A 17,389-nucleotide genomic window follows, 5' to 3' on the forward strand; every position below is an offset into this window, starting at 1 on the left:
CCAAATATTCATAAGTGGTCACTAGTTCAGTGAGAGGAGGGAGGGCAGGGACCACTGAGCCCCTCTCCCATCCATGGTTGGCTTTTGATAGGCTTATTCTTACAGAAGGGGGTGTATAAATGTTTTGCTTCCCACTGAGTTCTCTGCTATTTTATCATACTATATAGACAAGCTCTTATTAGTAGACATTATTAGATGACATCAAATAGAGATGTTCTCAGTACCCTCACCTTAGCACCGAAGCCCAGCTGTTTGAACTGTGAAACTGTACACTCATCCTTTCCCCTCAAATATGCCCTCAGTGGAACTAACAATTCTCCCTTGGTATATATACCAATTTATTTTTCACTTTCATGGCTTTTAAACCTTACCTCATCTCAGTGGAAAGCAAAAACAGTTCAACATTCTGGTTCTATCCACGTCCTCCATCTTGATGCTGTCCATCTTGGGGATGACTTTATTTTTCTGACAAGGATGACAGAAGCCATCATATTGGAAGCCTCCCTACTGCCACCATATGACTCTCTGAAGCAACTGCATCAACCTTTCATTCTGAGGTATTGAGAACCTACCTTTGTAGTCATTCACCACCTCTGGCTCTACACTCTTTCTGCCTTCCCTTCCATCGTGATTACTGAACCTTTGGAGAGGGTGTAGCATACATGTTCCACTTACGGCTGAACATTCTGCAATCTCTTATTCCATGCACCTTAGCTAGTTGTAGGTCACCATTTACTGCAAACAGAAGCTTCTCTGAAGAGATGTCTTAATCTATGAGCAACCGGCAATTCCTAGCTGGTGGGAGAGGAAGAGTCAGTTTTCTGTAAGAGTGTAGGCCCTGGTGCTCCAGTGGATGACCCCACATCCAGGAATATTTGGGCAGCACAAGTTGGCCTGGATAGGAACAAAAGTGCACCAAGTAGGGTGTGAAGTAGGGTGAGAAGGGAAGGAGGTATGGGGGAGGGACAATGAATATGGTCAAAGCATACTATACTCTCAAAGAATTAAGTTAAAATACAGGTCCTTTTAAACAGCTGCTGGCACACATTTTTCTTTAAAGGAGTGAAGTCACTGGTTCCAGCTGGTCTGGAATTGACTAAGGGTCTGACCTTTGTCAGACTCTTCTCTTGTGTTCAGCTACCCCTGGCAGAGAGCTGTCAATCAACAGCCTCTCTTCTGATGATGAGTGCCCTAAATGTGAGGGACTCCTCTTGCACTTGAATGCTCTAATAACATGTTGAGGACACACTACTCCATCTGCAAGGAACATTGTATTGAAGCCACAACCCTTGTTTTTCTGGCTCCAGTCATGAAGCAAACATCACTCAAGAAAAGACAAGAGGACCCTTTTGGTAGCCCTGATCATTCTGCACTCCCAGCAGCTGTTCTTCCCTAGGCATGATGGGAGGGTTTAATTGATGCCTCCAGTCTTGTGACTCATGAAAATGGAAGCTGAGCGGTGATTGGTGGAAATTACATTGCTTCATTTGCATGCCACACTACTTTTCTGGATGTAATACTAAGATATTTGGTTCACTTTTCAAGTCAGCCCAAGGGTACCCGCTTGTGCCATACCCTTGTTTTGAAACAGTAAACCTCATTTCAGTTTCTGTTAGAATGATCTTTTCTTATCCACTTGTGATCTTTATTATGGGTGAGCATGCTAAGTTCTTAACACAAAGAGGAGGGGCCATAGTAGAGAACACAGTTAAAGAGCTACAGGAAATAACCAGAGACAGAATCAGGAGGGAACTGAGGCAGCTGAGATGATATAGGATGGTGGAAGAAAGCAAAAAGTACTCAGCAACCAAGACTATGGAAGGCTGTGAAAAGTTAAAGATTATGAGAGACTGTGGGCCCCAGTTGCTGGAAGAGGTCCAGGGAGGTAGCAAGCCATAAAGGGCCAAGGTTCTGATCTCCAAGGCCCAAGAGATATAATGATAGATGCTATTAGGAGCCTCAGTATCTGAAAGCCAAGACGCTGGTTCTTTGCCCATTAGTGTCAATATTAGTGGCTGCTGAGAGCTATTGATTGCTGGTCACTTAGTATGGGGTTACTGACAATGGAGACCCAGAGCCATAAGCCCCTGGTATGGGTACCTATACTATAAGTCCATTCCCTTGGATCCATATTCCTCTATTTTTTGGGACTAAAAGAGATAAGTCTCTGGATCAATTCGTCCAGTTCATCGCCTCTTGGCATTCAAAGACCCAGAATTTCCTGTGCTGAAGAAGCCACCCTTTGCTTTTCCATGGCTGCATAGGGTAAGGGAAGCTCAGGATTTGGGCAGACCAGTAGAGACCAAAATAGGGGAGAGAAAAGAGATGAGGCAGGATGGATGTAGGCAAAGGGGCACATGGGACAGACACAAAGAGGCAAAGAGACTGAATCACTCACAAGGAGTCAAGGGTAATGGGAGGAGAAGGAGAGGGAGAAGGTGACTCTATTACCACATTGAGAGACTGTTTCACAGCAGACTTCTTGGTATTGTGACTCTTAACAATCTAATTACCCCCTCTTCTATCTTGTTCCCCGAGTCACGCTGTGATAAAGGTGTACCTACTGGGCTTGAGAATACCCAGGATCCATTGCTCTCTGCATTGTGCTCAGGTGTGGTTCTTTACTATGGTCTCCACTTGCTGTCAAGATAATTTTCTTTGATGAGGGATGGTAGCTACTTGGTGAGTATAAGCATATGATTCAGAATATGTTAAGGAATTATGCTAGCCTTGTAAAGTGATAGTAGTCAATTCTCTTCTAAGATCCATGACCTTAACATTCCTGGGAAGTTGACTGGGTTTCTAATACGAAGCATGATTTCTCCTATGTTGAGTGGGATGAAATCCAGTTAGGCAGCTGTGGGTTACGACCAAGAGTCAGTGCCATTTGCTTCACCTGTATGGGTATCATGCCATTGTTATGGTTCATAATTGTCACAGTTGGGTAGGACTGTTAAATGCTTCCCTCTTTTAGCACCTTATGCAGTGATTTCTGATACCATGGTTACATAAACAAGATGGGAACAGTAGAAGGATTAATGGACATGTTAATATGGAAGTGGGGAACTCTCTTGAGGTCCTATTCCTAGACAAAGAATTAGCTTTTCTCATGGATGGACCTCATGATTGATTAGCCATACAAAGTGATCAGTCCTGAAACCATAAATATATATACACACACACATACACACAAAAACCCAAATACGACTAAGCAGGTTATTGTTATGTATTTGTACACACAAATTCATATACATCATATATGTAACAACAGTAATAGAAAAAAGGCTATCTATTTGAGAGTCGGAGGGGACATGGGAAAAGTTAGATGGAGGGGACCTAGGACGGGCTGTAGTAAGGAAAGGGAAAGAGATGTAATTATATTTTAAAGATGTATTAAAAGCAATTCTCTTAATTCCATAGTGATATTTGTAGAAGAAGTTTAATCCAGCAACATGGCTGCTCTGTCAGGGATTTCATCCAAAATACCTTCTAGGTCTGTATAGTCTGGCTAGAATGCAGGCATACCACGGATTACAATATGATCTGGCTGGAATACAGATATGCGCTTAATACACACCTTTAATCCTAAACAATGAAAGTAAGGTTAGTTTATAGAAGGAAGCAGCCAGTTTGGTTTGAAAGTGACATCTAATTGAGGGAAAGACAAAGTGACAAATCAGAGGAAGATTTGACTCAGTTAGTCAGAGATAGGCTATACCCAGCTCTCATGAGAGCAGCATAGGAAGGAGAGGTGACTTAAGAGAACTTCCTAGAGAGAGGGAGAGCGGCAGTTCAGTTGAATGTGGTTAGGTATGGGTTAGGTATGGTACAGTTCAGAGAAGAGACTAGTTGAGTTCCATTCAGTCAGTGCAGTGGAGATCTGCTCCTTTGTGAGTTTGTGCAGTCCATGAAGATCAGCAGAGGCAGTTTTACTGAAACAGTTTTACAGAGACAGGTTGTAGGCGAAAACAGAAGCCAGAAGATTAGAATAGATTCCCAGAGTTAGTTTGAGGCCAAACACAGCAATTGAGTGAGAAGTTGTGAGAAACCAGTTTGAATGGTCAGCTTGGAGAGGAGTTTGGGCCAGAACAACTAGCTGAGTTGAACCAATCAGCTAAAGTTTAGAAAGAACTAGAAAGGGTGAGCTTATTCAGTAGTAGGCCTCTGAGACGACAAGTATAATGGGTGAATAGAAGTTACTTTTAAGATACTTAATACTGTATATGGTAATTTATAAAATTAAAAAATTAATAATAAATAATAAATTAGTCAACTGGTTGGTAACAATATTGATGTATAAAATAATATGGGTCCAAACAAGCATGATTGGATCTGTGGTTTCTGAACAGAACATGGGGGAAGATGACCCCGAATTCCAGTGATTGGACACTGTAAAAATCTTTAAGAAATATCAACCTTGCCAGTTCTGTCAGATTTACTTTATCAGAGCATAGCACATGCAGAAAGATACCCAGAGGCTGTGTTCCCCATGACATTTTATTGTGAAAAAGATAACGAGAAAAGAATGTTTGTGATGCTGAGAACACTGCAGTTAGGTTTCGGCCCTCTTGTCTTTCCTCTGTGGTGGGGTAATGGTAAGCAGAAAGAGGCACTGATTAAAAACCCAGTGACTGTTAGCCATGAGCCTAGGAACAAATTCCAAATACAGGCACTAATTAGATTTGCACCATGGGCAGCAAAATAACAGCTTATTTTCAGAGAAGGTTTACTACATGAAATTGTACCAGTGATTCTTCATGCCTGTTACTGCCTAACAGCATAATCTGGAACGTTGTCATATATAGGAGAAGCTGGGGACGACTCTTGCATCAAGTGGTTGGCCGCATACACAGTTGGAGCAACCAGGACAGACTAGAAAGGGTAAGAGAAAACAAGCAGAGTCGTTACACAGTTCAATCACTCTCCTCTGTTCCAGCAGAGTGGAGAACAGAGAGCTCGGTAGTCAGCTCCCAGTGGGGCTTGGCAGACACTCAAGTCCACACTTCTCCAGCAAGTATTCAGATTCTTTTTACAAAGAAGAGAATCAACTCACTCTGTTGCCATGGAGGATAGTTTGGTATGCAAAGTAGGCCGTGGCCCACGCTATGCTGAATTCCAACAAGGAAAATATTGCCAGCACACCTGCAATTCCTCTCCCAGAAAGCTGAAATCATAAACAAATAGACTGTTAGGCTGAACAGGAGGCTCTTCAGAAACACCCTGATTCATCGAAAGTGCTATCTTGCTAATGTTCAACTCACTCTGTGAGTGACTTTCTTTTTTTTTTTTTTTTTTTTTGGAGCTGGGGACCGAACCCAGGGCTTTGTGCTTGCTAGGCAAGTGCTCTACCACTGAGCTAAATCCCCAACCCAACTTTCTTTTTTTTTATAACAGCAGTGAGACTGTTCCCGAGAAAAAAAAATCATTTATATTCCATTATTCCTAAGTAGTTTATTTGCTGAAAGAAAAAGTCTTCTGCTATTTAAAAAATCAAAAGACATTTGTATCTCTCCTAAATAAGCATTTGATGACAATAGAGAAATAATCAGGGGGTGATTGCACACGCAGACAGTCTTCCTGTTTTCATGGTAAAAAAGCCACGTAAGACATGGCTATTGTATTTATGCAGAATTTCAAATGCAGAAAAAAGAAATTCTTCTCTGTATCTATTGAGCCTGTGATGGTGATGGGGTGGTTGTTCTGACTTCATCTATCTGCAAATATAATTTTTCACTTTGTATTAACAATCACATCCCTAGGAGTAGGGTTAGAAATGGAACTTTCTCAACAGAACCACTGTTTAATGAATAGGAGACAGCAATGGATATACTCTAGTAGTGAAAAAGGAACCGTCATGTGGCCAATGGAAGGACACTTACCACCATCCAGTAGTCTTGATAATAGTGGCCATTATTGTTCAGATCACACAGAAACAGAACCACTCCAACAAAGGCAGAAATGATGCTAAAAATGTTTATTATCAGGGTACTCTTCACCTAATAGAGGTAACAAGAACAGTAATCCATGCAAAAGGCAAATGAATGTAAAGGGAGTGGGAGTCTTTCCAAGTTAATGTTTCTTAATTGTTGGCATCTTGTTTTAGTTTTGACTGTACTGAGGATTGAACTCAAGGTTTGATGCATCCTAGGCAAGTCCTTTACCACCGACCTATATCCTTACCATGAAACAATATTCGAAATTGATATAACATCTTTCTTCTGCCCTTCTGAATAGTTGTGAAAATTACACTGTATTCCAGCTATCAGTCCCCACCCCCCAAGAAGCTGTAAATATTTTAAGTAACAGAAATATGAGACAATATAAATGTAATTTGAAGTAGAATGCCGTCCAACACATTTATGTAATGGCATTTGTTTACAATAACATCTCCATGACATAACTGGAAAATGTGTAGGGAGTGAAAGACTTGGGAGCACTCATTTCTGCATGGAACATCTTCATCAACCTCTTAAGGCTCAGGGTCTATGGGGAAGATCTTGTTATCCACCCTTCTCTCTCTCAAGACAGAAAGAACACAAAGTTGGGTGGGTAGGGAGGTTGGGAAGATCTGGGAGGAGTTGGCAGAATGAAGAGAAAATATTCAAAATATATTTTATGAAAACTGTAAAGAACTGAAAAAAAACTCTACTTTAAAAAAAACAAACTTAAGGGCTTTTTTTAAAAATTGATTTAATTTTATTTTTTATCTGGGTGTTTTGCCTGCATGCATATCTTTGTAGCATGAGCATGCTGTGCTCACGGAAGCCAGGAGAGAGATCGAATCCTCTCCCCTATGAATTATACAGAATACAAGTCACTGTGTGAGTGCTGGGAATGAAACCCTGGTCCTCTAGAAGAGAACTTAAGTCTGCTCTTAACTAATGATCTACAGCTGCAAGAACAAACTTTTAATTGGCATTCTGTGATAGATATTTTGTTAAATATTTAAAATGATGTAATTTTTAACTCTTACAGCCACTACACATGGGATGGTCCTAGTATCTGACTTTATACATTCCTATCTAGTTGTACAATCCCAAGAGGTAGAGTCTCTTTCTACACAGCCTGTGAGGGATGTGACCTATATAGAGAAGGATGCTCTGTTTTGTTTTGGATTACAATAGATGCAACTAATCAGACTAGGCTGATTTTAATTCTAGCATAACTCACTGTTTTATCTTGAGAGCATGAAAAATATGATTCCATGTTCCTATCTCCCTCCTTTGTTCTTGTGCATGATCTCATATAATATTGAGACCATTTCTGGTCTAGGTTTATGCAAAAGATATCTTTCTCCTGGTTTGCTACTAAAGTAGGAAATTATAACATGGGGCATGCTGAGGCTGGGAGAACCGAAGTCCAGTCTCTGTGGTCATTTCTATGTGCTCTTCCTTTCCTCTGAACTGGTTGCTCTCGTGGCGATTTAAAGAACTGACAACAGAGACAGTCTGAGTAACAATAGGAGTTACACACCAGTGAAAAGTGAAAATACAAGATGGAGCTGAGGAATGGCAGTGAACACCAGAACTTTGTTGTTCAAGTGGCTTATAGGTGGTTGGTTTTGGCTCCTAGATTCTTCCTTGGTTTTCCCTGAATGCCATGTGACCCAACAGAACCAGTGTGCCAGCACGTGAAAGCTTAAATAACACTTGCCTTTACTGATTCCCTCTCTTGTGCTTTCAAGAGCATGAATATGGTGCTCTGCCTTTCCCAGTAGCAAACTGAGTGCTCTGTTCCCCTGCTCCAGCACAGGCACTGCCCAGCGGCTGGCAGATATTTTGAGAAAGAACTTCTTTTCATCCATACTCTTCTAATCTATCATCTCAGGTTTTCCTTGAAAGTAAATCAAACCAATCTTTAAAGGAATTTGAGAAATTGAAATAAGTTTTCTAACTTACCAGACAGTCAGAGAACTTCTTGAATGCTGATACGGAGAGTGAGCCAGAAACAATGAACTGTAGACATAGAGAAATCCGTGAATCGTAGGTTCTCTGCTTGCACCTGGGAATGTCTCTTTGTACTAGAGATTGGTCCAGTTATGTTTGTTTGCTTGTTTCCCTCACACACAGCATACTTTTTTTCTTTAGATTAACTCTTGGGGATACACTCTAATTCCCCACCCTCATTTTCTTGCATGTAAAGGACTTGATAACAGATGACTCGACTGTGCATGACAGCCTCCTACTCAACTTCATCTCATTCTCAGTCTCATCTTGTGAACGCTCTACCTTCCACATGTTTTGGATCATCCCCTTTCAAGACCCTCCATCCTATACCTTGGCTTTGTATTAGGAATGAGTTTAAGCTGCAGTAGAGTTAAGTCTGAAGTGGGGAGTGGCAGCCCCCCCTTTCTGATCAATCAGAGCTGTTATTTCTAAAAACTCTCTAGCCATTAGACACAGAACTTTCCAAGAACTTGCTTTGAACAGGCTGGGGACACCTACTCCTGCACAGGGAGAGTTGTCCTAGCAATCTACTCACAAAGACTCCACCCCAAAATGGATATCCACCAATAAAAGCAGTAGAGTAAAATGCCCAAGTCATAGAGTAAGAGGTGCTCAGTAACCCAAGAACAACTCCGAAGCCAATGTGCATCAATCCAATTGTGATTTGCACTCCCTGAAAAAGAAACCAGAGAGACATTTTAAAATAACCTTTTTATTAGTAGCCTGTGAAATGTTACAACCAAAGTCATTCCTTTTTATTCACTGTCCATGTAACCAGGATCCATGAGAATTCACCTAAACAGTTAATATTTTGATGTATACTGAAACATCAGGGGAGGAAGGGCTTCAGGTAAAACCTTTGTTTGAGGGGCCAGTGAGCTGGTTCAGTGGGTAAGGACATTTGTTGTCTTGTCTGATGACCAATGTGTGATACTCAGACCCCGTGTAGTGGAGAGAACTGAGTCTTTCAAATTACCCTCTGACCTCTATGTATATGTGCATGCATGCACACCCGCACTTGTACACATACACGCACGTATGTAATAAACGTTTTTAATAAATTTTGTTTGATTTCTGCATGACCTACAAAGAGGTCTTTAGGAAGTGTGACTACTTAAGTACCTCCTAGTATCCTTGATGAGTATATTTGTTCATAGACTGCTGTGACCTGAGTGACAGCGACTGTCTTGTATAAGTAAAGCAGTTCTCTGTCCAGGCAATGCTAGTCATGAGAAAAGGAATCAGTAGAAACCAAGTCACTCCTAGAATATTAAGCACATGCCGGATAACACTTTAAACATCCTGCACGTATTATTTCAACATGTCACTGTGCCAACAACTACATGGAGACACAAAGCCATAAGAAATCAAGTGCCCAAGGCACGCCCAGAATGCATGACCCGGGACTGACTCCAAAACTCATTTACAACCTGTCCTTTCTGGCTCAGCTTGGTTCCATCCATTCTGAGTTGCTCTGACTGTTATACTTGTCAAATGGATTTGCTTTTTCCTCTGTGAATTCCTCTCACATTTTAAGATGTAAAATCCATGGCATTACTTGCTTTTATATCTCATATTTTTTTTTATTTCAAAAACTATTATTTTATTTTCTGCACCTGGGTATTTTGCCTATATGAATGTCTGTGCATCACAAGTGTGCCTGGTGGTGTTCAAGGATGTCCAAAGGGGTTTGGGGTCAGATACCCTGAAACTGAAGTTACAAGCAATTATGAGACACCATGTGGGTGCTGAGAATGGTAATGTCCTCTGCAAGAGCAGTGAATGCTCTCAACCACAACACGGTCTCTCCAGTCCTTGTGTTGCTTGCTTTTTTTAAATGCTGGTATACAACCGTTCTCATACCAAGTAAGAGATATTTTACCAGTGCTAAGGGATAAATCTTTTACTTTGTAACTCTTATCACAACTTTCGTTGTAGAGTACACATGAATTTCTGAGAAGCAACAGTTGCTATATTGGTCCAAAGCTCAGAAACATATCCATAGTTCATTTTGTCCCAAGTTTATGATTATATCTTATTTATCCAGGAAGACTGTAGTCACAGAAACTTCTGTGTTTATTTCCTCAGTGGATAGGTACCACGTAAAATTAAATTGAATTAAAGGAAAAATAACAATTTCATAAATACTCTAAAACAATAATGTATTGTTGAAATACACTGAACCTTGTAAAAGCAACCTTGGGGGTGGAGTGTTTATTTTTGGCTCACAATCTCAGTTTATAGTCCATCACTGTAGAGAAGTCAAGGCAGAAACTTCCAAGAACTATTCATATCACATGAGATAGGGGTGTATGCCAACCTACTCACTTACTCATGCTCAGCTTGATTTATCCACTCTCATACTGCCCAGAACTCCCTGCCTAGGGAATGGTGTTACCCATGGTGGGTTGGATCCCCCCATATCAATTAACTTAATTAAGATAATCCCTCAAAGGGAAACATGATGCAGACAGTCCTTCATTGAGTCTCTCTTCTCAGGCGATTCTAGGTTGTGCCAGATTGACAATTAAAACTGACCATTCCAGTGACTTCGAGTGGAGGGGACAGATATTTTACCCTAACCAGCCGTGGTCCCTGGAGTATTGTGACAACTAGGGGTGTAGCTTCACAATCTTCATAGAAAGGACCCAGAATGGTCTAATCATGTTTTTTTAAAGCAGAACATTATATTTTCTTTAAATATATTTTGATTGTTTATGTCTTTTCTATAAGGCAGAATGCTCCAATTGGATCCTGTTCCATACAGTAAAATCCAAAGCTGTCTACTCCAGGTATGCTTTCCTCCTCCCCTCTGGCCACCTTCCCACTGGTCCTTGCTTTAAGCATTCTGTTGCCCTTTATTGACCTTCTCCTGTTCATCAAGTATACCATACACATTTCATCTGAAGACCTTTCTAAGTCTGGGTCTCCTCACTCAGTATCACCTTGCAACATATTCTCTAGTTTGCATCCTTATTATGTGTACATAGCTGGGTCATAGACTACCTGCAGGCAGAGAGTGTGCCTGGCTTGGGCTTCAAGATATTTCCAGCAATTGTATGGGGTTGGCTTTGTGAGCTGTGAGTTTACAGGAATTGTACTTCACTTGGAAGGGGAAGATCCAAGGAGCCACCTTTCCAGCGTAGATTGGCTGCTTGAGTGGAGCGTTGGGTACTGTTCATTTTTATTTGCCTGAAACACTGTGACTTAACTAGACTACCCAAAGCAGTAGCTGCTAAGATGGGCATCTATTGTCTACTGACTCTTGTAGCCAAGATTTTGGAGCTGGATACAGGAAGAGGCATGGCACGATTTGGTGGGAGTGTGTGAAGGCATGGGGAAAGCTTAACAAATGACGGTCAGTTCTGTCTAAGCATGTTGAGTCTTTAAGTCATGTGTGCTTAGAGAAAAAAGACTGTGTGTGTCCAGTCAAATCAACTTTTGTAAGCAAAGCAACAAAGACAGAATTTCCAAGAGTTTAAAAAAAAAAAAAACCAAAAACGTTGCTTCCCTCAGACTGTTTGCCAGTATCTCAATTCTCTTTAAAACAGTTATCAATGATCACTCTAAAGTTAATTCATCTTTATAGAAGTATAGGTTAATAACCAATCCAAAGACAAAAGTAAGGTTGTCTAAAAAGACTTTCAGAGACAGTGAAATCAAGCAAGAAGTATATTGGGCTCCTGTCATGTCACCATTCCTGGATCTTCCTGCTAGGGAGAGCCTTCTGTCAACTCTTAGACTTGTGTCTGAATATAAAATAAATGAACCCAGGGTGATTCATACACATATTGATCATTTCTTTCTGAGAGAGACACAGTTAGCAGAATAGTCCTTACATGTGTTTGCTCATTGGATGATATACTATTTATAACCGGCAGATGAATACAAGCCTTGCAAATGCAACATTAAAATTCTAGTGGCAAATCCACTCACCCCAAGTGCTACCGCAGCATCTTTAACATTGCTGGTTGCTGCTCCTGGAGCTGGATTTACCCTTGGCACATTTTCTCGACCCAGCTGATTGTTAGGGAAGATTCCTGGAGATGTAATGAAGGAAACTTGCCCAGTCCGTACTTGGTTTCCTACATTTGAAAAACCCAGAGGTTGTTGAGGATGAAGACCCATGGAACTTGTTGGTGGGTAAGGATTCGGAATGGTGCCACGCATTCCAGGGTAGGTAGTCTGGAAAGATGTCCTTATGTCCCCTAAGCAGTAAAACAAACAGAAGTAACGCAATTATCAGGAAGAGAAATTAAAGGACATCTTGTCATCCGTAGGAATATGATTCTCGATTGACCTATATATTGTAATCTTATATATCCCGAGGTTCAAAAGTAAAGGAGGAAACGATGGGAAGGCATTTAGTTCTCAGTTTTTCATATTTAGTTTTGCACAAGTGTGTGTGTGTGTGTGTGTGTGTGTGTGTGTGTGTGTGTGTGTGTGTGTTTCCTGAGTTCATTGCTTCTGAAAGGCAGCAGGAGGCAGATGGTGACTGAAATGTCAGGAGTCTATGAATGCGTGGTCTGAGTGAGTGCCGCCATTAAAATGCCAATGGTTTGATGCACCAGTAGGCTGTTTATTTAATTCATGCTTTAGACAAAGGGTGAAGACATCCCTGCTCCTGGGCTCTTATGACCCCTGTGAAGTACAAGAAGATGGTTTGCAGGGAAGATGTCAAAAGTGAATCTAAGGGTACTGAACACAGTAGGCTTTGGTGAGGAGTTTTTGCCTTCCTTCTTAAAGGATTACTAATGATTTTTGTCCATATTTAATCATGGAGATTTACTTCCAACAAAATTCCCTTGGCCACATTGGACCTGAGATGCTGATCGAATAAGAATCCTCAAGAGTGATTTATTTTAAATAGAAGTAGGGAGACCTAACATGAATGACCATGTGTGAGTTAGCAACTTTCCCTAATAAATAATTTTAATCTTGGACCACATTCCTTGCCATCTTATTGCCTGACAGACACCAGTATAGTTTTCTGTTCCTCGGCAACAGACTAAGAGTGAGATTGTAATGCCTTTCCTCAGCTTCAAGTGAGCTCTTTAGAATAACAGTCGTTAAATAGCACAGGGGCTGTGTACTGTGTTTAATTGCAAATATCAATTTGGGCTTAGAATTCTGGTTCTGATACCAGCTGTGTGTTTAGCAAGTTTGTTGAACTTTCTTTGCTATTGTGTTTGCAACACAGTGTTAAAAACGATAAAAGAGTAGCTTTCCCCCAGAGCTATGAGGGGCGATCCCGTGACATGCAAAGAACTGCTGAAACAGGAGCCATGCATTCTGTAGACCCCGTTTCTGAGACTAAATTTTATTCCAGCTCTTTTTAGTCTCCAACCTGGTACTTCACCAACTGTGGTACCTTGAGCAGCTTTCTCAATCAAATTTCCGTTAGTTCCTGTATCTAAGCTGTAAAAGGACAGAGGTTGCCATTTAAATGGCCCGAATAAAGGTTGAATGATGACGATTTTCATAAAGCCATTGTAAGAGTTCCCAGCACAGGTCAAGAGCCCTGTGAATGGCGTGACTATTGCATTATTAGAACCCAAAACCATCTATCGTATTTCAAGTAGAGGATGTGTGTCCATTTGGTAAAATGGGTTGAACTTCAAAAGGTCAATGCCAAGAGCAAGGAGACAGAAGATGGGTGTAGAGTAATAAGTCAGAACAAGGATTTTCCTGGGCTTTAAAAAGTACAGAATTGCTCTTTCCTGTCTTGCAAGATGGCGGGCGAAAAGGCGGAGAAGCCTGATACAGAGGAGGAAGAAACCTGCGGCCAAGAAGGCTGGCGGTGATGCTGCTGCCTCTCGTGCCCGGCCCGATGGTGCAGTCAAAAGGGGTAGCCCGAAGGTTAAAAAGCCCAAGAAGGGCTGGGGATTTAGCTCAGTGGTAGAGCGCTTACCTAGGAAGCGCAAGGCCCTGGGTTCGGTCCCCAGCTCCGAAAAAAAAAAGAACCAAAAAAAAAAAAAAAAAAAAAAAAAAGCCCAAGAAGGGCCAGCCCCATTGCAGCCGAAATCCTGTCCTGGTTAGAGGAATTGGCAGGTACTCCCGATCTGCCACGTATTCCAGAAAGGCCTTTACAAAAGGAAATACTCAGCTGCCAAGACAAAGGTTGAGAAGAAGAAGAAAAAGGAGAAGGTCCTTGCTACTGTCACAAAAACAATTGGTGGGGCCAAGAACGGAGGCACCTGGTATTATCCTACTGAGATGTGCCTTGAAAGCTGCTGAGCCATGGCCAGAAGCCCTTCAGTCAGCACCTGAGGAGGCTGCGCTCCAGCATCACTTCCGGGACTGCCCTGATCATCCTCACTGGCGCGACACAGAGGCAAGAGAGTGGTTTTCCTGAAGCAGCTGGGCAGTGGCTTGCTACTTGTGACTGGACCTCTTGCCCTCAACAGAGTTCCTCTGCGCAGGACACGCCAGAAGTTTGTCATCACCACCTCTACACAAGTTGATATCAGCGAGGTTAAAATCCCCAAACACCTGACTGATGCTTACTTCAAGAAGAAGCCACTTCACAAGCCCAGGCATCAAGAGGGCAAGATCTTCGATGCGGAGAAGGAGAAATAAGAAATTTCAGAGCAGCAAAAGGCTGATCAGAAAGCTTTGGACTCGCAGATTTTGCCAAAAATCAATGCTGTTCCTCAGCTCAGTTCCTGCGGTCTCAGTTCTCCCTGACAAACGGCATGTATCCTCACAACCTGGTGTTCTAATTGTTAACAACCTAATTAAACAGCCTCATAAGTTTAAAAAGAAAGTATAGAATTAAATGATTGTCCTATAAGAGGGGAAGGAGAGGAAGGGATACATATGCACGCACACATGCATGCGTACACACACTGTATTTTTTTTTTTTTTTGCCTCTGATCATTTTGTTAGGAAATTTTAAGACTTTTCGATTTGTGATTTCTTATCTGCTATCCATCTTTGAACACCGAACACGGACTACTAACACCTGACTCTATAAATCCACCTTAGGATGGATTGTGTCCAATTTGCTGAAATTTTAGAAAATGATTAGGAAATGACCCAGTTCAACATTTTTTGGTTCCTATCAAAATGACCTAGTAGTATGTAGATGTGGGAGTGATGCCAGGGAAACAGGCTTAATTGATCCTCCAATCAAAATGAGGATCCATAGAAAGGAAGACAGTCAGCTCAGTGCTGAGTCTATTTTCATAGTTTCTTTTTTAAAAAGGAGTTAGCACATTTTTTCCTCTTAGCAATTAATAAGCTACTTGCAACCAGTTGTTTTTATTTTTCTAAAAAATAAGAACTACCACAACTATTTTAAAGTGCATGAACACCTAAAAACACCAAAGTTCTGATGAATTATAAAGCACAGGGACCTTCGCAATAGAAGAACCAGCCGGTGAGCTAATCTCAAATAAAGATGGGGAAAAATACGACTGTAATTTCTTTCTACTCCCTTTCCTCCTTCGTCAGAACAGAACAAACACGGTACTGTTGTTTAGAATGTATTATGTAGAATATAATGAAACCTCACAGTGACTCATAGACACTTCCAACAGAATCATGCAGGACACATGCCTAAAAACATCATCTTTCAGAAAATATTTAAAAAGGTGACCTAGTGCAGGGTGATTTCCCGCCCTTATTTTCCACAAAGAGGCCTCTTTAGTGAGTCATATTCAGAAACCAAGTGTTTCAATGTCTCTGTTATGTGTGGATCCTTGGTCACCACATTATCAGCAAGGGTTCCTGATGGCGGTTACTACGCATGGAATTTCACACATCTGCATCCATTATTCTTAGCACCAGATTTACAGATATGGGTGTTTGTCTATAGACACACTTGAAGTGCCTTTGATAACAAGTGTAGTAATTGTATTCTTTCTCTCTGGGTTTCTCTCTCCTTCACCAACCGTCTCAATACAGATTCAAGAATTGGCTTCACTTGTCCAACCCAGAGAGAAGAATGTCAGCAAACCCACCCAGACACATCAGCCCGGCTTCATACCCATTGAGAAAGGCGGGGTGGTCTCGGTGGACTTACGCAGCTTCCCAACACCGCAGGGCTCTCTCTCTCTCTCAGCTACAGTTTCTGATCTGCTCTTGGACATTTACCTGGAGATTTTAAGCACCTTTACTTCCTTGCTTCAAATGAGCCTATCCCATCTCTACATAGTTCCAAAGTCCTTTCGCTGCTCACTTTCACCCCATTTGTAAATCTGAGAATGTGCTGTTTGCATTTCGTGCTGGGAAATGTGTTCTGACTCATTCGTGCTGGGACGTGAGTTCTGATGCTTCCAGTCACTTCCTCTTCCTTTCTCCAGCCCCTTTGCGTTCTCACCCTCGCCAAAGCAGTGCCACCCCACATTCTCGTGCCTTTTAAATCAGACAAGCACAACTGCAAATCTCAAACAGTGAAGAGCAGAAAGAAGAGGAGCAAAAGTGCCCACGCTCCAGACACCTGGATGCTGCTACTGAGGATAATTCATCGGGTTTCATTTTACATACAGATGCATATGGTTTTATAAAAACTCACTAAATCAAGGTCAGATTGAGTAGATTTTCTATAATAAACCCTTTTAACTTACCGTTTCATTAACACCTTTACATGTCAATCAACCCTTATAATTCTCAATATAGGCATGTTATAATTTTGGAGGCATTCTAACTATTAATGTCCAGTTGTGTCTCAGAGGTGCAAACAAGTATCCTAAGATCAGAGATCCAGTGTGTGCTCTTGCCTCCAAAAGCCCCATGGCTGGCAAGTTTCACATATGGTGAGAGCCACTGAGTGTTTTTCGAATAAGCAAGTGGGGTCAGTGTCAATTCTTTTCACTTACACCCCACCCCACCCCCACATATGCTTGCTCACTTGTGCATGGACACACCACCACTGTGTGCACACCGCCGCCACCACCACCACCACCACCACCACCACCACCACCACCACCACCACCACCACCACCACCACCACCGTGTGCACACACCACCACCACCACCACCACCACCACCACCACCACCACCATTTTTCTTAGAAAAGAATGGTTTTTGAAAATAATGTTTTTATTTATTCTTTGAGAATGTCATAAAATATATGCTCACACAATATATATGGAAAAGAATATTTTATTCTTGTTCTTTTCTCAACTCCTTCCAGATCCCCATCACCTCCCCAACCACTTGACTTCATGTTCTTTCTCTCCCTAAAAATGGACAACCAACCAACCAACTGTGGAGCCTGAGCAGGTCAACTACTCCGAGCATGGGGGCCTGCCCTGGAGTGTGGTTGATGTACCCAGGGCCACTCTGTTGAGGAAAGCGTATTTCCCTTCTCCCAGCAGCATCAATCATGGGTAGCTTCCTTGCTAGGAGTCGGACTTTTTAAAGTGTTTGCTTTTAAATTATCTGTGTGTATTCATGGTAGTTTCCTTTCTCTGTGGATTTGTATTTGTATTTTTCTA

At 41.6% G+C, this 17,389-nt stretch overlaps 1 protein-coding gene, 1 long non-coding RNA gene and 1 pseudogene across 3 annotated transcripts in view; 2 read left to right on the top strand and 1 right to left on the bottom strand.

Moving 5' to 3' along the window:
- Positions 1-4,479: 4,479 nt before the first annotated feature.
- Positions 4,480-16,027, bottom strand: Ms4a12 (membrane spanning 4-domains A12). Its single transcript, NM_001427651.1, has 7 exons — positions 15,937-16,027; positions 11,883-12,154; positions 8,482-8,619; positions 7,899-7,955; positions 5,880-5,996; positions 5,054-5,164; positions 4,480-4,872 (listed from the first exon to the last, which is right to left on the bottom strand). Exons 1-7 carry the CDS (start codon positions 15,938-15,940, stop codon positions 4,765-4,767), a joined length of 807 nt encoding a protein of 268 aa, NP_001414580.1. The 5' UTR covers positions 15,941-16,027; the 3' UTR covers positions 4,480-4,764.
- LOC120093141 (uncharacterized) overlaps positions 8,614-17,389 on the top strand; it is a 48,499-nt gene continuing 39,723 nt past the window's right edge. For both annotated transcript variants that reach the window (XR_005499579.2, XR_005499580.2), the window contains exon 1: positions 8,614-10,738. This is a non-coding gene — a long non-coding RNA (uncharacterized LOC120093141). The remainder of the gene's footprint in view (positions 10,739-17,389) is intronic.
- LOC103691292 (60S ribosomal protein L6 pseudogene) lies at positions 12,148-15,942 on the top strand (annotated as a pseudogene).

Source organism: Rattus norvegicus, chromosome 1, assembly GCF_036323735.1.
Source record: "Rattus norvegicus strain BN/NHsdMcwi chromosome 1, GRCr8, whole genome shotgun sequence".
Taxonomy (NCBI): domain Eukaryota; kingdom Metazoa; phylum Chordata; class Mammalia; order Rodentia; family Muridae; genus Rattus; species Rattus norvegicus.